Genomic DNA, 22,052 nt, shown 5'->3' with positions numbered 1-22,052 from the left:
ATTCCAAAAAAAAAAAATTGCAATAAAAAAAAAAGAAAAAGATTTTCAATCAAAAAAAAACATTTCAATCAAAGGAAAAAAAGTGTTCTAATGCAATTTTTTTGGATGTCAAACATTTGCGGTGTGTTTATGTCTAAATCTATAAAGTCCAACTCCTGTCCTTCTATTTTTGGTCAATTCTTTATCAAAAAACAGTTCTGCTTCACATTGTCATGTATATGCTGTCTTGCTGTCAAGGAAAGCTCTGTAACGTGTTTTCTCATGTTTATTAGTAAAAAGAGAAAAAATAAGTTCTTAAAAAAATAATAATAATAAAAAAACCCCAGTGCTCCTCTTACCGGGGAAGTCCTCGTTGATCTCTTCCATCTCCAGGACGATGTCGTATGGGACTCCAGCTTCAGCCAGCAGCACGTTGAGCTGACCAGGCATGCGGCCAGCCACTGGGTGGATGCCAAACCTACATGGGCAACATTCAATGAGCACTGAAGATTATTTAATACAACTGGATTTTACAAAGGTTTGTAATTGTGAGACAGTGCTGCTATGTTATATATATACACATATACTGTATATATATATATATATATACACGCGCCTTTACGTTGGAGCGTACGTGGGTAAATATTCATACTTTACACAGGGATAAAAAAATATATTTATACATTTGTTCATCTTGGAATACAAACCAATATACATTTTTACAAACGTGACCTGACTGGAAAGAAATAAAATGAAATGAGACTGAGGAAAAGAAAAAAGCATTTGGACAAATGGAGCAGGGAAGCATTTGTGACTGATGTGCTTACACAAACACACTGCCTCTCATCTATCGTGTGTAGTGTGTATGTGTGTGTAAAGGTATAAATAGCTCATGAGCTCATTAAGCCATGCCATGTAATCAGGGTGGGAAATTAACAGCAGCCACTGAATTGTGCTGGATGGTTTTTCCCGGCGTTCCTGGGGCAGATACACAGTGCAGATGGCCTGCTGCTTCTGATGGGTATAATCAATTGTGGCTGTTGATTAAAAAAAAAAAAAAAGTCAAATAACTTTTCTCTCTCTGTGCCATAACAACAAAAAAAGGGGAAACGTGATGCGTGACATGCAAAATTACTTTCAGAGTCAAAAGACAAAGGAATGAAGTAGTTGAAAAACTTGATCTGAGGTCCATAGATAATAGCTATCGGAAAGATTTACTGAAGTTGTGGAAAAGTAAGAGAGAAAGAGCAGGAGACGAGGGTGAAGGAGGTTTTCCCCTCCCTCTGACCACCCACTTTCCTGTAATCAAGTACAAATGCTCTAAGCAGCAGCAGCTGCAACAGCCAGGATCAAACGACAGAGGCTACACAATTACGGCTTCCGCTTCGACTCGCTCTTCCCGCCTCGCTTCAGCCCTTTCAATCTCATTTCACGCACGCGCGCACGCACGCCAGTTTCTTTTGTCTTTAAAAAACCACTCAGGTTTTATCATCCCTGGCTGAACTGAAACAATGCTGAACCACTTTGAACCATTCAACACACTTGACTAAAGATGCACAAACAATTTTAGTCTGGGGTTATTTCATTGAAATTCTTGGCTTGAGTCAGTGTTTACCTGACACTCTTTCCTGCATCTTTCAGCATTTTCACCAGCTCAGCGATGGGATACTGGGCCTTTGCAGCACATAGTCCATAACCTGAAACAAAACACAAGAGAAAAGAGCTTAAACTAACCTGATCGTCAGCTATTTTTATATTTAAAAGATGGGCTCTGCACGCTGTAATAGTGTACAGTAGTCCCCCGTTTATCGCGGGAATTACGTTCTAGAAATAACCCGCAATAGGCAAAATCTGCAAAGTAGTCAGCTTTATTTTCAGTTCAAACCTTCGTAGATTTTAAAACATAAACTGTTTTCAAACATACACTTCAGAGTCACACTGCTAGTGATCAAAAATTAATGCCGAACTCAATCAGAGTCTTTTTTGACGATGACGTCAGGTCGTCAACACGGACACTGGTCTGTTCACCCATTCAACCATGGAGTAGAAGCAGTGTGTGACCACCTGGAGCTGTATGACACGGCCTTTATAACCAGGACCAGACTAGGAAGGATTTGGCGTGGAGGAGAATCAGCGAGGAGGTGGTAGTAGCAGGTAAAAGTTATCTCTGTAGCACTGAGCTAGCATAGCATTAGCCACTAATCACACCGGCTTTTTTCACTGGTGGTTTATGTTTATGAGAGGAGAAAAAGGAGCGCAGCTCCTCGCTTCAGCAGGCAGTGAAACTCACCCAGTTGGATGTGTCGCTGTGGGTTAACGCAGCATTAGCCAATCAGGACGCAGAATACAATGCGTGTTCATATGCTGTAAAAAAATGCAGCAAAAATTGCACTGTAAAAAAAAAAATCTGCGAAACACTGAGGCTGCAAAAGGTGAACCGCGATATAGCGAGGGACAACTGTATTTATTCAGTTTAAATTATTGGATTATTTTCTAAATTATGTTTTTAGTATAATTGTTATTTAAAGCAGAATTTTGCACTGTAAACTGTAAACATATTGTTTGTTTAAACTTTAAAGGTGGTCTAATAAAAACAGATTTTTTTTAACATGATAAATAATTATTTTCATGATTCATGATTATCATTTTGGCCATAATCGTGCCGCCCTACGTTAACATATTCTAATCAACTGTGTGACTAAGACAATTTTAAGTTTGCTTCTCAAATCAATGATGATATTTCAATGATGAAATACGTTTATCAATTTAATTTCCATTGGCTGATTGATATTAACTGCTGGGCACATACTGGTAAGTAAATATGAAGAAACAAGCCAACTCTACACAGAGCTTTAGGCTTTAGGGTTTGTGTTGTTTCATGAACAGGAGTCTTTCTTTCACTAAACATTTCATTGCTTTGATGCTAAATAATGCTGCTGTGCAACACTTCCTTTCTATCACATCATCTTTCACGCGTGCACACACACAAACACATGTCAAACGGTCCAATGGTGTTTATTAGCCTTGTCACAACAACCAGTCAAAAGCGCTTGTATTGAAAACACTGATCAAAATGACAAGGTTTCAATCTGATCTCCACAGGAAAACTCCACATAAAGTCGCCCGTCTGCTGTCATAATAACGTTTACCTCCCTTCCTTCCCGTCACTGATCCCGTATTCCCTTAACTTCTCTCTGAAGATTTGCTCTCAATAACAGGTCCCTGACCAGGCGGTGTTGGGCCAGGCTAAAGCCTGGAAAACCCGTGTGTTTATAATGTAGCGTACGAGCTGTTTCCACACATGTCAGTCAGGCAAAGTGACTGTGACGGCATCAATTAGGGCGAATGTTTCAGACAGAAACAAGGGAAATGAACGAGAGCTGGCACAGAGTAAAACTATCAGCCTGCCACTCACTGTTTGATCCTATGTGCTTTATGTAATGTAGTGTGAAATACAGCAAATATGAGGAAAATAAATTCTACATTCACTTTTATACTGAAATTCATGAGACGTTTAAGAATTTAATCTATAATCTTTGTAATTTGTAATGACACGTAACACTAAAATAACACTGTGACAAATGCAAATTGTAATTTGTGTGTACAGTGGGTTTACAAAATGTCTGGGAGATTATTTTCTACTTCAAAAGTTTTAATAATGTAATGGTCATGAAAACGTATAAAAAGCTGTGTGGTTCAATGACGTCATGCCTAAATTCTCTGTCCAGTTCTTTCAGTTAAAAAAGGTTTAAATACATAAAAATATACCATATATATTAGGGATGGGAACTGATAAGAATTTAGCTGTAACTTATTGATTCTCATTGAGTGAGGACTTCTTCAGCCACTTTTTGGACTATGAAGGGCCGTATAAAACCCACGTTAACGGAATCGCGGAATTCACTGTTGAAAGCGGAAATGGACAGAATCAGCATAAAACGCTATCACCAGAATGTTTTTTTTAGTGGAAAAATGTTTCCGGGGGGGGACTGCTGACCAGGTGCACCGCCCGCCCCCGCCCTCCCGTCCGCTTTAAACTGGCTTCAAACATCGCCTAAACTGCCAAAATAAACTACATAAATAAAAAAATACGGAGGCACCAGTCTGGTTTAAACACCACGCTGCTTGCGTGTGACGTCATCACGTATTTGCGACGTAAGAGGAAACGAAAAGCGGAATTGACAGGCAAGCAAACAAACGAATCCTAGGAACTGGATTAATGGAAACCGGCTCTCAGAAAGAACCGGTTTTTGATTCCCATCCCTAATACACACACATACACCTCTCCTATATATGCACTCACTTTGAATTAATTAAAAAAAAAAAAAAAATCTGTAATGTATTATTTTGTTTAAAGCAGTTCAGGGGCTAAATACGGAGCAGTTTGGTCTCAAGTGGGCCACAGGTTTTATGTGAAAAAACAAGTAATTTCAACATTATTGTGTCCCAGTTTGCACTTCTATGTATACATAAAATACTAAATGTGTAAGAAACCGACAATATCCAAGCGATAAGTGACAGATATCAGTCCCAACAGGATCTTCACTGTAAATATCCTAGATTTGTGATCAATTTCTATTTAATTAAGGAAAATTTTATGTAATCATTTGAGGAAAATGAAAAGACATTAAAACATTAAAAATGACTGCAATCATGCGATATAAGCACTGGAAAAACTGAGTACCGGTAAGTATGATTGAGTTTCATTTACACAATGATTCATGTTTTCTCAGTCATTTTTACATTCTCCTGTGGGCCAAATTGGATGCTCAGAAAAGGCCGGATTTGGCCCCCGGGCCTTGACTGTGGCACATGTGGTTTAAAGTGTCAATAAATGTGTCTTTAAAGTTACACTAAATATATTAAATGATTTGATTTCCGCCCTATTGGAATTCAGTGTTTTGTAGTCTTGTATAATATAAAAAGTGATTCTATTTTTATTTCCATCATAATATTTATGCAACCTTTGTCCGATGATGCCCACTTTTATAAAATATGTGGTGAAAATCTGCACACGTCTTTGACCCATGTATTAAAGTCTTATTAAGCCACAGCTTGTTTATTATTTATGCATCTTTAGAAAGAGTAATGTTGGAGTTTTGTTTTGCTCGGTCTGTCATAATTTTTGCTTTTTTGTATCAATCTTTATTCTTACCATTACACCGTACATTGGGTCAGTTTTTTTTTTTTTTTTTTTGCTCGACTACAGGACCACTTTACTTTGTCATTCTTGTAAATTGAGGCAATTTCCACTGAAGAGTTCCTATTTGTATATAGGCAGTCAGCACACCATCTATAATCACCAATTTGCAGGCTGGATGCCTTTAGTCTATGTTTACGTGCACCCACGTGCGAAATACGTCTCTTTTTGAAGTAAGGACAGAAAGTTCACCAGGCCACACAATGAATTTGATATGAAAGCTTTAACGAAACAGTTACCAGATGAAGTGGGCTGGTCACAAACATATCTGTGCAAGTATTAAAAACATGTGAAAGTACAAAAAAAAAAAAAAACAAAAACATGTAGCTGGAACAAAGGTCGGAGCCTACCCTTTAACCCTGACAAAGCAGTTGGAGCCAATTTGAAACATAGTATTTGAGTTGTCAACAAAAGCTCGGCATACCCTCATTCCAACTAATTTCTCCTTGACCTTGCGTATATATACGCGCTGCACTGTAGAATGTCTATTTACGGGGGACTGACGACCACACAGAAACCCAAGTGTGTGTTTGGGTGGGTGAGTGTATACGCTCCGCCATGACTTGTCAATTAGCCTAGCAATACGGTGATGTAACGCGGGTCAAGAAAAGGTTATGTAAACAGAACACACACTTTGCTAATGACGGGGGAAAAAAAAGAAGAAAAAAAAAGTGACTGGCAAAGTCAGAGTGCCACATCTTTCCACTCACGTGTGTGTGTGTGTGTGTGTGTGTGTTTGCACTTGCTAACCTGGAGTGATGATTATGCTCTGTGCATCTTTAATCATGTCCACGGTCTGATCCACGTTAACCTCTGTGTGAGTGCCTATGATCTCCATGGGTTTCCCTGTGCCCGTGGAAGACGTGCCGTAGCCCCCCAGGATCACGTTGGCCAGCGAACGATTCATTGCCTGAAAGACACAAAGAGAATATTAACGTTATAAAATGTTCCGTTGAACAGCCTACAACACAGAAAAGTCCACCAGCGACCAAGTAAGTCACTGGGAACAGCAGGCTGAACAGTTAGTGATGTCACTATTATTCACACAATATACCCTCACCCTCGGTATTGTATGCTGTCGTGTTTTCATCCTACTTGTATTTTTATCTTGTCTTGTACAGTGTCCGTGAGTGACCTGGAAGGCACTTTTATTTATATTTATCATTATTATTATTATTTTTATACTGTTTTGGGGTTTTTTTCCCCCACACAATCCACCAAGTAAAATTCCTTGTATTGTCTAAAAACTCTACTTGGCAATAAAATTGATTCTGATTTGATGATAACCAAAACTAAATTCTTATTTATTTAAAATTAAAATGTTTCTTTTAATGTTCATTACCACGAAAACATGCAAAAAGTGAAATACAAAGATGGATAATTAAAGTACTCCCACCATGCAAAGCACACCTGTGCATTTCTTTCTCACCTCACTGACTGAAAAAAACCCCCCAGAATTATAAAAAATGTTCAAGTTAGAGTGCCTCCTAGTGGATATGATGGGAACAACTACAACTTTTATTTATTTATTTTACTTCAATTCAATACAAACAATACAGACAAACTCCAATATCCAATTAAAACAAAATACAGACTGGTATCAGCTTGAGGAAAAACAAAGGGGAATTTCAACCATAAAAGTAAGTGACATGAAAACATTCAAACTGTAATCATAAATAAGTGTTAAACTAACAAGATAGATATTAGATATCAATAAAATGAAGAAACAAACATATAAATAAGGGATATCTTAAGTCAAACTGAAGCTAGACAGTAAAACATTTCATGCTTTTATGTCAAGTCAAATTAAATTCAAGACCTTTTAAGACTTTTTAATGCCATTTGAAATAAAAATTTAAGACCGACTTCACAGTAAACACGATTGGGTGAAAAAAATGCCACATCAATTACATAGGGTTAGGGTACAGTTTTTCCCAGTGTCTAGTGTAGACGCGCAACTGGTGGCCCCCAAAGTAAACACACAAAAATATACATAAAAAAAAAACAGAATAAAAAAATCAAAATCACTGAAAACACACAAGATGATGACAAAAATATCCAGAAATCTATGAAACAACAAAAATACAAAAATTAAAAACAACGGAGAGGCAATTTTTTTATTTTACATTTCCCAATGTTGTTAAAAGTTGCTACAAGCACGACACGTATCTGCACAGAGTCATGCTGCAACCACGTCACTATTTTGTAGTTGGTTTGTCTGTCGCGATGTTGTGACAAGTTATAAATAAATGAAAAATCGAATGTTAACATTTATTTTGAAACGTGACACTAGTCACAATGATAAAATAATACTTATGTGTTAAAATGTAAGACTTTTGAAACATTGATTTAAGACATTTTAATGACAATTAAGGCCTTATTTTTACATTAATGTACTTAAAGGATCCAAAGGAATCTTTAGTGTGATGACTAAACTTGATCTTGCCCAACTGTTGAGGCTTCTTCTGATAACATTTAAATGATAAAAGTTCACTTTTAAGATACTTTCAAAGTTACTCACCACACACATGATGTAGGACAGGATGGCTCCAGATGAGCCGATCAAAGCGCCGACGATAGTCAGCAGGTTGTTATTGAGCAGGAAGCCTTCAGCGCACAGAGCCCAGCCTGAGTAACTGTTCAACACTGTGATGACCACGGGCATGTCAGCGCCGCCAATAGCTGCGGTCAAGGTGACGCCCTGAAGGAACGGAATAAAAGTCAGCAGTGCCACAGCGGTAAAGCACTTAATTAAGGGTTTAACCACAAATCATGATTTTATTCCCCACAAAAAATGTAAAAAGGGTTTCCTCTACATAAGATTCTTAAGAAGATACTGCCTGCAGGATTGAATTAGATTTAATGCTGTTTTTTTTTCCTTTACAGTTTCAGCAAGATAAAATATGCCCTTTCAAACCACAATTGGATTCCAGTCTCTCACATTTTATAAGTTGCATGGCATAAAAATAAAGTATTATCTGCTTTGAAAAAAGCCGGCATTGCCTCACTGTTGGCATATAGTGAAACAAAAAGAACATATTTTTTCTGCACTGCAGACTGACTAATCTTATTGTGGATGTTGAGGGAAAAAAAAAAAAAAAAAAAAAAAAAAACTTGGCATGACCTTACATTTGCAAATGCAAGAAAAATGGGGTTTAATGCGGTCAGGATTCTGACATTTCCACAAAGTGGAGCCTGTTGGCCAAAGTGACTGCCAGCTCTCTGCACGGCTTTGGGTTTCTGGGCAGCTACTGTTTCCAGTGTAAAGAGCTTCAGATTCAACTATTATTAGTTGATCCCAACTGTGGCTTTTTAAATAGCCTGCTACATTTTTGTTGGTTTTTAAACATCTTTTTTGGGCTAGCTCATGGTTAACAATAATTTCTCTTCAAAGATTTCTGTTTAACTGAAAGATCCCTCATTCAAACCAATGCACACAGACACTGGGAGCATACCATGACAGCAGAGAGGGCAGACACTGATCCCAGACAGGTAATGCCGGTGGTGTAACTGGGATCCAGCATGTATGGAATCATCCCACCAACACTGGCAGCCATCAGAGTGGCATTGAGAGCATGTCGTCCTGGTAGGGCCAGAGGAGCGCTGTTCAGGATGCCTGCATTAAGAAAAGGAAACAAAAGAAAGAAAAAACAAAAATAAGATTAATATTAAACCTGCTTAATACTGAGCTGCAAACTTTGTGGAAACAAAAAGTGTTTTTTTAAGGTGTCATCGTGTTTATTTTCAGCTTTGAATTGAGTGAAAACACTTGCTGTTAGAACAGAGATTAGCCAGGAAATGAGCGAGTGTATAAACCTAACTGTTGTTCTTTCACCTTTTCAGAGCCAGGACTGCATCAAAGTGTTTCTGATAAACACCGCGACGCATCAGCAGCCAGCTTTATCTTTATAACACTCAACTTTTAAACAATATTAAATAGGTGATACTCAGCTGATTGGAGTAAAACTATGCACCTTTTCTTTTTCAAATCCAGTACTTAATGTGGCAAACTTTTATTTGCCACATTCTTACAGCAAAGACGGAAAGAAATCTGCTGCCATCTTGAGATAATTTCAACATGCATGTCACTTTACTTTCTTTAGATTTGGTTCAGAGGAAGGAGTAAATTACCTAATAATCTAACTAAAGGGATGCAATTATACCAATTAGGAATAACCTTATGCCACTGAACCTCCAGTGGCCACAGAAAATGGAAAAGTGCAGCCTATTCTCTACCTGGTTCCTCAGCAGCAATGTGTCGGTAATGCATGTAGGTTTATCAGCTAGAATGTTATCGATTGTCCCTATTTGCACTTTTTATGTACGACATAACTTTATAGTTCAAAACAGACATGGGAAACTGGCAGCCCAGGGGTCACATGTGGCCCCCGGCCGAGTATTGTGCAATCCCCAAAGTAATGACCCCAAAACACTTGCAAAATAATGGAAAAAACATTAAAAAAACCCCACAAAAAATACACAAAATGGCCCAAAAAACTTTAAAAAACAAGCAAAAAAAAAAAACAGAAAAGTGCACAGAACTACAAAAATGCACTCTAAAAAAACACAAGATGATGAGAAATACACAGAAAAATAACTGAAGAATACACAAAACACCAAAAATGTCATTAAAAATACATAAAACAACAAAAACATGCATAATGACACACACACAAACCCTTTGTTCTTCTCTGTGCTGAGATTGGTCATTGTTTTAAATGCTGAGATGAATGTTGATAATGTGGCCTTTGGATCAGACAAACACTTCTGTAGCCCCCGTGTCACAAAAGTTGCCCATCTCTGGTTAATAAACTCGGGGCCCTGTACCCCAGTTTGAGAAAAGTGCACTGGAAGTCCGATTTGCTTTTCCTCACCTTGTAGTTTACCATATGCCACCAGAGAGCCACTGAACGTGATGCCTCCAATGTAGGTGCCAAGGTAAGCAATTATCTTGGTGAGGTTAGCTGCAGGGTCTGTGGCGAAGTGAGGATATTCAATCATATACTCGGCCACGCACGTGAGCACGGCAGCCAAACCGACCAAGCTGTGGAAGGCAGCCACGAGCTGGGGCAAGTCAGTGATCTGGATCTTCTTAGCAATAGCGAGACCTACAGGGAGAAAGAAAAAGATAACAAATAAATGAAGTGCAGCGATCCTGAAAGAGCCACTCACAAATGCATGCAAATCACAAGCATGTGCACGGCAAACTGCTGGGAAGTGGCTCCATCTGACAACCCAGGTGCTCCTGATGAGGCCCGCCTGGGGAAATTCCGTGTTTGTGACTTGTCTACACTTTGAGTGCGTACGTGTGTTGCAAGAATGCTTTAAACAATGTAGAATCTGGAAACAAGGATCAATGAGAGGTGGAGTTGTGTCAGTGTTTTAAATTTGTTACTGGAATAATTAGCATTTCAATGGACATAACTGCTTTGGAACAGATTAGAAAAGGTGATTAATGTGAAATGTCGACCTAATGATAAATCTCCTATGTCTGGCGGGGGCGTTAGTCATGTTGTTTGAAGTGAACATCACAGATTCTGATCTTACCGGTACTGCTTTTGTACAGTGTCAGCTAACATTTCACTGGACTGGTTTAATACGTTCCTTTGGTGCCAGGAAGCATAAAAAATGTCATAGCATTTGGTTATAGAGTTAATTTATTACTGCCGTCAATAATATAATATATTGTTTTGGAATATTTTCACCTGTATTTATCTATTTGTTTATTTATTTGTTTGTCTGTTAACAGAATTACATCAAAAGTACGGATTTTGACTAAATTTTAACCAAATATAGACTTTAAGTCAAGGAAGATTCCATTATATTTTGGAGGGATCTGGATCAATATAGTGATTCTGGATTATTTTGAAACCCCCATCAATTTTAAATTTCATAAATTCATATCTTGGTTCGTAACTGACTGATCTTTATGAAATCTGACTCAATTTTCAATGATCCCACTGAGTTTTATTCACAATTTAAAAAAAAAAAAAGGGGGCACAAATTATTTTCCACCAAATGTATCAAATTTAATGTGGATAAACATTTCTTACAACCCTTTTAAAATATGAATTATCATCATACCATGATCAGGATCACTGCTAATATCTGGCAGAGAGAATAATTGGTGGTTGGTGGACGTTTGAGCTCTCCGAGTGCTCTTGTTTATCATGTTGATAGAGTTCAATACTGATCTTTAAATTAATTTGTTGTTTAATTTATACATTATTTAGCATGTGCTTTGCATCATAACTGTGTAAAATAGTGTAATAATCAGATTAAAATGGGAGCACACCCATAAAATACTACAACATCCACTGCAGATGGATTACTTCTCTTATTTTCATACGTCTAATTTTACACACACACTTACCTGCAGTTCCACCAACTGCCATTGCAGCGCTCATTTGAGCCAAGAGCTCGGGGTTGGGTTTCAGGGCACCCAAGGTGGCAGCGATACCTCCTGCCACTCCAATCATGCCCAGGGCATTACCCAGACGGGCTGTCTTCTGGTTGGAAAGGCCAGCCAAAGCGCCAACGCAACACATTCCAGATCCCAAGTACATCATCTGGTGAGAGATATCAGTGATTAAAAATAAAGAGATTGCAAAATGGGGGGGGGGAAAAGAAAGAAAAAAAATCTGAATAGGTTTTACTTAAGGGAAAAAACCTGCACAGCACCTGGTTAAATGGGAATGCTTAAACAACCAAGGTATTACACTAAAAACCATAGTTTTAGAGGGGAACCATAAAAAGTATCTCCATAATCTCCCACCTGCTCAATGTTGTATCCAGACTGCAGAGCAACACCGTAGCCTCCGACAAAGACACCAGCAGGAAGCAGGTAAAGGTAGTGGTGCTCTGGAGGATCAGTGGGACGCTTGAACATGTCCAACATCTTCTTAGTTACCAAGAAACCACCTGCAAGACATTAGAGGGACAATTGTTCTCCTGTTGTGTCTCTTTAGAAAACGCTTTAGAAGGGAAAAAAAAACATTTTTTTTTTTTTTTTTTTTTTAAATGCAGTATAAAGGAGAATTTTACAATGGTAAAAACATGTAATTTAGACAACAGCCATTTTTAAGCACGTACTGTACATAAACGTTGATGCTAACCCTAACAACTAATGTTAAAATGATAATGTGATAATGTTGTCACAACATGCACCCATAAATATCAGTGTAAATCCAAGGTGAACATTTGTTTTAGTTTTCCCTGATTAAATGTAGTTAGATTTCACACTACGTAGTTAACGCATGAAATATCAATCTTGACCGTATTTTTGCAGAACATTTGGAATGTATCAATATAGAGAAATGGAAAACTATTAATTGTTTTACCACTTTTGGAAAGTTTCTTTCCTTTTTTTTTAAAAAAAAAAATGTAAAAGATTTTAATATTTTCATATTCAGCAGCATGGCAAAAAAAATGTTTTATTAACAGTGGTTTAAATCACAAGGCATGATAAATGTATCATCTCTCCAATTAAAAACACTGCAATTAAAGTGTTCACTAAGTGGCAATATTTGATGTTTGGAAAATATTTCTACATTGATAGCAATATTGGTAGTTTTACCAAAATACAACCATGTACTGCAGTGATCCCATTTTGATATCACAAATGTAACCCAAAAGATATTTTTTTCTCCCTAGAATTAATTTTAGATCATGTTTATTAAAGTGTGTTACAAATACAGAGTTGCCAGAGTGAGTGCACAAGTGACATGTGCGCCACCTCAGATATTTTTATACTGCAATTCAACTACATATATATTTGACAAAGTTTAAGTATAAGATACAGTTAATGGATATTTATTGTGTGATGTGTATTTGAAAAACCATAATAATTAAAAAAAAATTAAATAGAATTTTAATCTGTTTTTACCCAAGTTTTTTTTTAACCAATTACTAAATATTTCAGGCAACCCCACACGGGGTCCCAACCCCAAGATTGAAAAACAATGATGTACTGTATTCATGTAATGCAAAATTGGAGTCAGTAAAAATCGAATAGAAAAGTTCAATTCAAACACTTTTAAGCTGCTGGACACATTTTTTTAATCAGATAAAGCCATAATTTAGGTCTTACAGATCAATAAATAAAAAAAAAAAAAAAAAAAAAAAAAACAAACGAAGAAAAATGGTGACAAGTGAATCGCCCTTGTCTGACAAAAAACACACAAAATCAGGGAGAATAAAGTAAAAACCCTTCTATGCATTCTTTTAAGAAACTCCTCCACATCCCACAATGCAATGCATTAAACTTCTCTGAAAAAGTCAATATGAGCGTTTACTCATGAGTGTTACGATTTGGCGGTATATTGCGATATTACGTCGCGCGATTCTCTGATCGATTCAAAATGCATCATATCAATTTTGTTTTTAACCTTTATTTAACCAAGAAAGTCTTTTCCACTGCAGGAGACATTGTAACTGCACAAAGAAGCGCGCTGAAACCTGGGCATGTTGACCAGCTTGTGTTTTTTCAATAAAATCTAAACTAACTTTGTGCATTTATTTGTTGTTCTAGGCATATACCTCAGTTAAGTTGCACTAAAGTCAAAGTTGGTTTAAAAGCCACAAGTAGATTGTTATTTTTGTATTCTAAGTTGTTGGCATATGGCATGTTAAAGCCAATGTTTTGAGTGTAAAATATACCAATAAAAAATATTTCATACATGATGTTCTCATAAAGGTACACAAATGAACAGATTAGTTGTTTCTTAAGTCATATATATATATATATATTAAAAAAAAAATCGCAATATTCACTTTATACTTTAATATCGGGATATATTGTATCGTATCGTATCCAGATGTCAGGCAATACACACCCCTACTCACCAGCGATATTAACTGAGGAGATGAAGGCAGCCAGCACAGCCAGCGACTCAGCACTGCTTGAAGGCAGGTAGCCGCCTCCCATCAGGGAGAGACCACCCACAGCTGTCAGACCTGGAGAACACAAAGCAAAACACATGAGAAAAATGTATTACAAATTGGTGTCCTCACGTAAATTAATTAATCTAGACATTTAACACATTATGTTAATTAAACGGCATTTTGCTTGAGGTACATTTTTGCCACCGACATTGGAAAATCTGAGAAAAGAAAAATAAGAGGGTAAAATAGAAGAAAACAGAGTGTGTGTGTGTGTGTGTGCATGCTCAGGAAACTTTGATAGCATCAGCTCAGTAATGATTTACAGGCAGTGAGATGAAATACACAGCGCTGCAGGAGCCTCTCTTCCCATGGCTTTCTGACTGTATGCAATTTTGGTCCACTAACAGGTATTTGAGGTGTGTGTAGCTTGCACGCATGTTTGTGCTTAAGTCCAGGGGGCTTAGTTAAACTTTTAAATGAGGGAAAGTCAAAGTTCTCTCCCTTTTTCCCTTTTCTGAAACAAACTCTGCTTTATGTAAGGACAAATACATTAGGAATACATTGAAAGTTGTCATGTTAACATCCTTTTCTCTAGTTTTTGGGGAGATTTTTTTTTGAGCACGAACTTTCCTAAGTGGGTCATAACGAAGTTAAGTACTCCATGCTGCAGTGATCAACATGTTGTGCCTTTATTACAAAGGTAATGCACATAGAGCATGCACAGAAGCTGCACTATTGTAGCTAATTGAATCAATAGCTGTGATCTTTTTCAGCTTCACTCGTTCCCACATTTTATTCATTTCTTTAGTGTATTTATGCATTTGAAAGTTAGCCTTTATTTACAGATGATTCAAATTTTTTAAAGTGCATTTTGAGATAATTGTGATGATTTCATTTGATAAATACTTCACAATATAATATACTTCATAATGAACTGTAAAACAACAAATGGATACAATTTGTACATACATTCTAAATAAAATAAATACCTGCTTGACTATTTGGACAATAAAACCATATCCCTGGTGTTAAAGGCTTGTTTTTGACTTTTTAAATATACCGGTAGGTGGCGACCTGAAATACATTTAAAAGATTTTTACTGAAATATTTCACAGTAGACATTTTTTAAACTGTAAAAAAACAATTATAATTTAGAACACTTTTGTAGTGTAGTCCAAAAAAATGAGTGGGTACAAATTAATCCAAATTTTTCTTCTGTAATGGTCTCGGTTTAGGTCGATGTAAAAATTTGACTACATTAAAATGTGCGTTAAACCAACAAACTCTGGTCCACCTGAAAACCTGATGCCTTTACTCACCCACTTACACAAACTGAGTAGTTCTAAGCAAAAAGCAGTTATACATATATAAACTAGACTGCACATTTAGTTATTTTAAGTCTTTGGATTATAATAAGACTACTTTTTATTTGCAATGTAAATACTTAACCTGAGTTTATAGACCTATTGTTTAAAATAATAAATTTCATGAATAAATGATTGGGCAAAGAGCTGAAGCCTTGAATTGAAGCTCAGTATTGGCATTATCAAGATAATGCAATCTTCACATAAGCAAAAAAAAAGTGAGGTTGCACACCAAGATAGAACACTACTTCATCACTGTGATTAAGTCCATAAAAAGAAAACAAAAAATAAATAAGCAAATATTGTTACACTATTTGTTCAACTGAGAGAATATTTAGCGCTAAGGTTAGGGAGTTTAGATGTTATTCTTAGCAGTAGCACAGACAAGATGCTAAAGAGATCAAAGCTGTGTGTGTCAGCCAACTGGTTAGCCAGAATGAAAGTCAACAGGACTCATGCAAACGGCCCTAGGACTGACACACTGTTTTACCAACTGGGTGGGCCAGACTGCTGCTCTCAGGTAGATTAAAGTCTGTCACACACGACACCAAGCCTAGCCTGAAAACAGGAGGAAGACTTCAAAGATAAACCCACTAGTCCAGAGATTGTACCGGCACCCACACTATATTCAGTTTCTAATGAACACTATAACCACAAATTCCAATATGATTCCATAATGTCTGTGAGTGATTGTGTTTTGTGTCTTTACAAAGCTTGGCACAATGACAGCTGAACTGTCTGTGCACTCACAGCAATGCAGTCTGTTGGTGGAAAACATGAAAAATGGTGGTTAGGCTGTGCTAAATAAATATGAATAGAAAAAATACCAGGAAAAAAACTTCAATATTAATCTGCATCATAACATTAAATATAAACATACTTCAGTACAATATTTTAATGTGTGGGGCTTTAGATGTGAGAAAACACACTTGCCGTAATGCCTCTAACCTCTTAGCCTCATGTTGTGACACAGATGCATTTCAGGTTCGATGATGCTGACTTGAAAAGTTAAATAAAGTAGTAGCACACAGGTCTGGATCATCTGTCTTACATGTGACTTTATTTACCATCTATGCTAGAACTGGGCATTTCATTGTGGTCGATATAGAAAATGTGATTTCCACAAAACTTGAGAGAAAATTATGTCGTGAAAATATAAAAGAAGGTGAGTGGCTGCCACTGAGTGTGTAAATAAACACTAACCTGAGATAGCATTGGTGACGGACATGAGGGGGGAATGCAGAGCGGGGGTCACACCCCACACTGTGTGGTATCCCACAATGCCAGCCAGACCGAAGGTGGTGACTATCTGAGTGAAGGCAGCGTTGGGGGCACACAGGCCCAAACCCATCAGAGTGGCAATGCCTGGCAGACACAGAGAGAGAATGGAGAAGTCATGTTCAGCTCATAGAGTCGAGTTCAGAAGATTTTACACATTTTTACGACCAATAAGCAAAGTAACACAATACTAACAAAAACTGGCGTGAAAAGTGACTCTACCCTTAAAAAAAAGAACCTGGTAGAAGGTCGATTAAGTGGACCATGCATTTGAGTAGGGTTTTTTTTATCTGGGGTGCATAAAAAACATCAGGTCTGGTGAGGTTTTGACTTCCCATGATGTAATAAATTCTTGTTATTACACCACATGAGTATTTATTTGCTGAGGTAAAAATTTAATCAGACACCAACCACATTATCCTTCTGTCAAAGTCTACTCACTGTTATTCAAACGATGTATTCCCTTTTGCACAGTAAATAACAAGCAGGTAAATAAGGTGCAGACATCAATGACTGCGTAACCATGTGAAGCAGGAAAATCAAAATGTGTGAACCACATGAAGTAAATATGGTGGGAAACACTCACCACAGAGCTACTGCCAACAAGTGCTCAGTGTGACACTGTTTTTACAATGCACACTTCCTGACACTAAGAGGCATGTGTGTGTGCGTGTGTGTGTATGGGTGGGCATGTGTCTGCCATTGTCATATCTTTCCCCAAACCACTTCCGATTATTTTTCCCAGAAACACTCCCAGCCCATCCTTCTATCAGCTGACCTCCCGTGTAAGCTCCAGCAGTGGTCAGAGTGGCTTTGAAGGGAGAGATTTGCGCTTCCTTCTCGGCCTGCAGTTGCTGGACGCTCTTGGGTTTGGGAGGAGCTGCAACAGGCACGTTGTTGGGCTGAGGAGCTGGAAACAAGTTCTTTCCATTCTGTGAAAGACAAAAGACAATGTGTGACATGAATAATTTCTGGTGGTTTTTTGTTAATGGTAAATAAATAAAAGTTAATTTAAAAAAAAAAAAAAAAAAAAAATGATGTCCTGACTGAAGTACTTGAAGCTATTCCAGCTAATCTTCAATGTCTCCAAGTAGTTTATCAGGAACTGAGGTCAAAGGGGAGCTCTGTGACTCCGAGTGCATCTCCCGGCTTTGATCATCCAACTGTAACCAAGAGATGTGTATACTTAAATATACCAATGTATGTCATTTGATCAGGTGTGTGTTTTCTAATGGGAAGTGCTGTATTTGTAGAAGTGTGATGTGATCCCTGGCTTTGTTCACCATTTCATTTATTCTATTTCAAGCAAAAACCAACCAAATAGTAAACAAGTTCTACAGTTGATGAAGTTTTATCTGAAAAATGAAGCAGATGCGTGTTTTAGTCGAATACAGAATCTAAATCAATAAAATACACATATATATATATACAGTATATATTATGACACCTAATTAGATCCATTTAATTGATGTTGCAACTACATTACAGTAACTGTGGATCCTGATGCATACTTTGAGTGACCCCTGGTGACTGTTGCAGGTTCCTACAATACAGTACCTTTTTTATTTTAACATTGACACTATGTATTTAGGCATAGCAGGTTGATTTTAAGTATGCTCACTTCTATTTATTATGCATACTTTATTATTTTGCACCATCTGTTTAAAATGTATATTATACACTAAATTAGACATTGACTGTGTTCGAATCACATACCAACGTACCACTCATACACGTGTGCAAAAAAAATACCCGGATGTATAATATATCCCAACATTTTGGAAGTATGCACGGTGGGCACACTCGACATACTCAACCGCCCCATGATGTATTGCGAGCGGAATGTGAAATCGCCCTGGGACCGGCTTCAAGCTATAAATCAAACATCTCCTTTTCAAAACAAAAGCATCTCTTTTTGTCTTCGATTACTTATTTAACGCTTTTGTAAATAGGGCTCTTGTTTTGAAGTTAACCGAAAGTTTAGTCAGCAGCACAATTGCGGGTCATCGTAAATCTCTGAAATGTCAGAATGAAATCAGTTTTATTGACCAAATGACCACATGTGATATTTTACTTTCAGAACTCTCAAAGGTGGAAAATCAACCGAGATATTTGAGTACAGAGTATGCCATTTAGAACACAGCCATTAAATGACATCCTACCTGCATGACAATCGATCCCCTGACAACATGGTCCATGGTACCGTAGTCGAACACGTCCTTGACATCGAGATAGAAGTTCTCCTTATCGGGACTGATCCCCCGCAGCAGCTTGGTGATGTTGTTGGAGTACAGAGTGCTGGACTGTGTTGGCAAACGACTCGGTAGGTCTGTGTAGCCAACATGGGTCACTCCCTAGAAGTGCACACCAGTCACGAGGGGACAATGAATGACAGCCGGAACAAGCGAGCAACAATCAGACTGTGTATATAGAGTGTTCATGCCTTGTAAACTGACAGCTCTCCAGGTACTGTGGTCTCGATGTTACCACCAGCCTCTGCAGCTAAGTCCACCACCACTGAGCCATCCTTCATGCTCTCCACCATTGGTTTGGTAATGAGGATGGGGGCACGTCTACCTGCAGGGGTCAGTGGGGAAAAAAAAAATATTATTATGCAATAATATGTAGAGCTAGGTGATATATTGAGAATCAAGATATATCAAGTTTTCTATTTTGGGGATATAGAAAATTACAATATTGCCTACATCAATATATATATTTTTATAGCTTAATTTGTTTTAAAATAGTTGTTTTAGGAGTCGCTGCTTTCACAACTTCTCAGAACAGCATGAAAAGCAAAGTTTGGTGGATTGCTGAGGACGTTCTCACCCAGACCTTCCCCTGAACAAGCCACACTACAGACCTCACTCACATATGCTGTCCCTTAAAGAAGAAAAAGACTAAACTGGCACATATTGTGCAGCTGTTTGTTAATAACTGTGCCCGTGTGGCATTTTGCGTCAGCAAATTTAACCCAGAATTGACTTTCTGGTCAGACTTCATTTGAAATAAAATTATTGGGATTTATATCGTATATCGCCATTTTGAAAAAAAATATCGAGATATGAGTTTTGGTTCATATGGCCCAGCCCTAATAATATGGTGAAATAGTTTTTTTAAAGAATGAATTTGGGTTTTATTGGTAGTAAATAAAAGCAGGCTACAATAAACATGACATGGGGCAATTTGAGAAATTTGTCACTTTTGAATAGAATATCATTTAAATTTTATATAAAAAAAAATATTAATTTGGACCATTTATTAGACATACTTCATTTCCACCTTCAGCTTTAATTTTGAGGCATGTACTTCAAACCAAACATTCTGTATCTTTAACATACGAGTCATTCTAAGCATACCGGGGATAAGAGCTGTGCTGATGACAATATCCACATCCTGACACTGTTTGGCAAACAGCTTCATCTCAGCCTCGATGAACTCCTTTGACATCTCCTTAGCATAGCCTCCCTGGCCTTCTCCAGACTCCTTAAAGTCCACTTCCAGGGGTTCAGCACCCAGAGACTTAAACTGCTCCAAAGCTGCAGCTCTGGAAAAACAAAAAATAAAATTGTCATAACTAAAATACATTTGCAATTTGTTTAAAAAAAAAACAAATATATATATATATATATATATATAAAGAAATGTATAAAAACTAACTAGTGCTAAATTCCCTTTTATACACTTTTTAGTTTTTTGTTTTATGGACCAAGTATATTCATCCAGAGGCAAAGATATCAGCTAAGGTTTACTGTTAAGTAGAGAAAGCTACATCCAAAAGTGTTGACGCAAGACAAAAATAAATAAATAAATGCTGCACAATAATGGGAAATGGGTCTCACTCCTAGATTGAAAAAAACAAAAAAAACATGACATCATCATCTAAAGCCCATAAAGTCTGGGAGCGTATTGCAGACATCTGCAAGCTCCACAAATAAAAACTTCTACTAAAGTTCCTGACGCCAATCTGAGCGTGCATTCATGCACAATACAGCCTTAGCTAAAGGCAGAAGCATTCCGAACAGAGAATTTATCTAATTTTAATTAGCCTACAATGTGTCATATGTCCAAATGTTTGGTTAAAATAGAAAATATTCCCCAAACAAAATAGATTCATAAATAAATATATGTAATTTGTAATAAATTATTATAATTTATTACAAAATGTAAAAATTCCCCGTAAGCTCGCAGTTATTTCTATTTAAGAATAACAAAATATTTAAGATAAAAAATATATATGATACAATGCCTCATTGCTGAAACACAGATGCATGAAAGACAAACCTTGTGTCAAATCCCCTGACGATGGCTCCCATGGCCCGAGCTGTTCCCGCTGCTGCCAACCCTGCAACGCCTCCTCCAATGATCAGCACCTGACAACAAAACATTTAAGAATTATTAATAAATTACAGTCATGTGACCGATAGGTTTGTCTTTGAAACCTTCAACACACAAACAAACCTTTGCTGGAGGAACTTTTCCTGCTGCTGTGATTTGTCCAGTGAAAAAGCGTCCAAAGCTGTTAGCTGCCAACAAAACTGCTTTGTATCTGCATTAACAAACAAAGCCAGGTTTTAAAAAAATCACTTATTTCTCCACACACAAAAAACAGTATTCAAATTTGTTTATCATTTCTTAAATATTAAAAGCTGGATTGCAACGAATAGAGGATGGTGGTAGCTAAAAAAATATAAATCAGGATAATTGCTCCGATATTGATAAAATATTGGGAAGTATATGCAAAAAGATACATTTAGTAAATGCAGTGTAATAAAAATGTAATTTGTTGGGACTGCTTTGCACATTTATTTACCACTTTTGAAAGGCAGCTGTTAACCGGCAGCTTAAATTAATATAATAATTGAAAAAATATATACACTTAATTTTAACCATTTTATTTTACTTGTTTTTATGTCTTGTAATCTCTTCTCAACTTCATCTGATGTTGCTTGTCCCACATCACTTTCTAATAAAGACCTCCTTATGTTCAGATTTGTTCATGTTCCTCTCTTGAAATGACCAGAATTTGTGGTTTGTTTGGCAACTTTTATTACCTGTATTTTCTTTTTTGCCAAACCAAAATATGAAAATAAGACACTTTTTTCCCTTAGAACTTATATGTATTTCAAGCAAGTACAATCTTCACTCTGAAATAATGAAATTACGTGAAAAATCTTCAGGTAATTAATTTCGTATTGAGCTTGCATCTGCAAATTCCTACTTTAAACAAGGCAGTCTTTACAACCTTTACACCTATTAAAAACTGCATTGGCAAACTAAGTAACACACAGAGTGTGGTGTGCAATGCATTTAGCACCATTTAGCACTCTTTTTTGGGGGATTTTAGT

General features: G+C 37.1%; 1 protein-coding gene across 1 annotated transcript in view; it reads right to left on the bottom strand.

Annotated features, from left to right (window-relative positions):
• The window catches only part of nnt (nicotinamide nucleotide transhydrogenase), a 34,846-nt gene that overhangs the window by 4,858 nt on the left and 7,936 nt on the right, over positions 1–22,052 (bottom strand). Inside the window, exons 5-20 of the mRNA XM_028463019.1 lie at positions 21,166–21,253; positions 20,989–21,077; positions 20,064–20,251; positions 19,148–19,281; positions 18,867–19,058; positions 17,483–17,636; positions 16,630–16,791; positions 14,024–14,134; positions 11,955–12,100; positions 11,553–11,748; positions 10,054–10,287; positions 8,635–8,795; positions 7,701–7,880; positions 5,930–6,089; positions 1,595–1,676; positions 339–457 (exon numbers count right to left, since the gene is read on the bottom strand). Coding sequence (XP_028318820.1) covers positions 339–457; positions 1,595–1,676; positions 5,930–6,089; positions 7,701–7,880; positions 8,635–8,795; positions 10,054–10,287; positions 11,553–11,748; positions 11,955–12,100; positions 14,024–14,134; positions 16,630–16,791; positions 17,483–17,636; positions 18,867–19,058; positions 19,148–19,281; positions 20,064–20,251; positions 20,989–21,077; positions 21,166–21,253 — 2,396 coding nt within the window. The remainder of the gene's footprint in view (positions 1–338; positions 458–1,594; positions 1,677–5,929; positions 6,090–7,700; positions 7,881–8,634; positions 8,796–10,053; positions 10,288–11,552; positions 11,749–11,954; positions 12,101–14,023; positions 14,135–16,629; positions 16,792–17,482; positions 17,637–18,866; positions 19,059–19,147; positions 19,282–20,063; positions 20,252–20,988; positions 21,078–21,165; positions 21,254–22,052) is intronic.

Source organism: Gouania willdenowi, chromosome 12 (assembly GCF_900634775.1).
Source record: "Gouania willdenowi chromosome 12, fGouWil2.1, whole genome shotgun sequence".
NCBI lineage: Eukaryota > Metazoa > Chordata > Actinopteri > Blenniiformes > Gobiesocidae > Gouania > Gouania willdenowi.
Note: the sequence above shows the minus strand (reverse complement) of the source record. Positions and strands in the feature narration are given on the sequence as shown.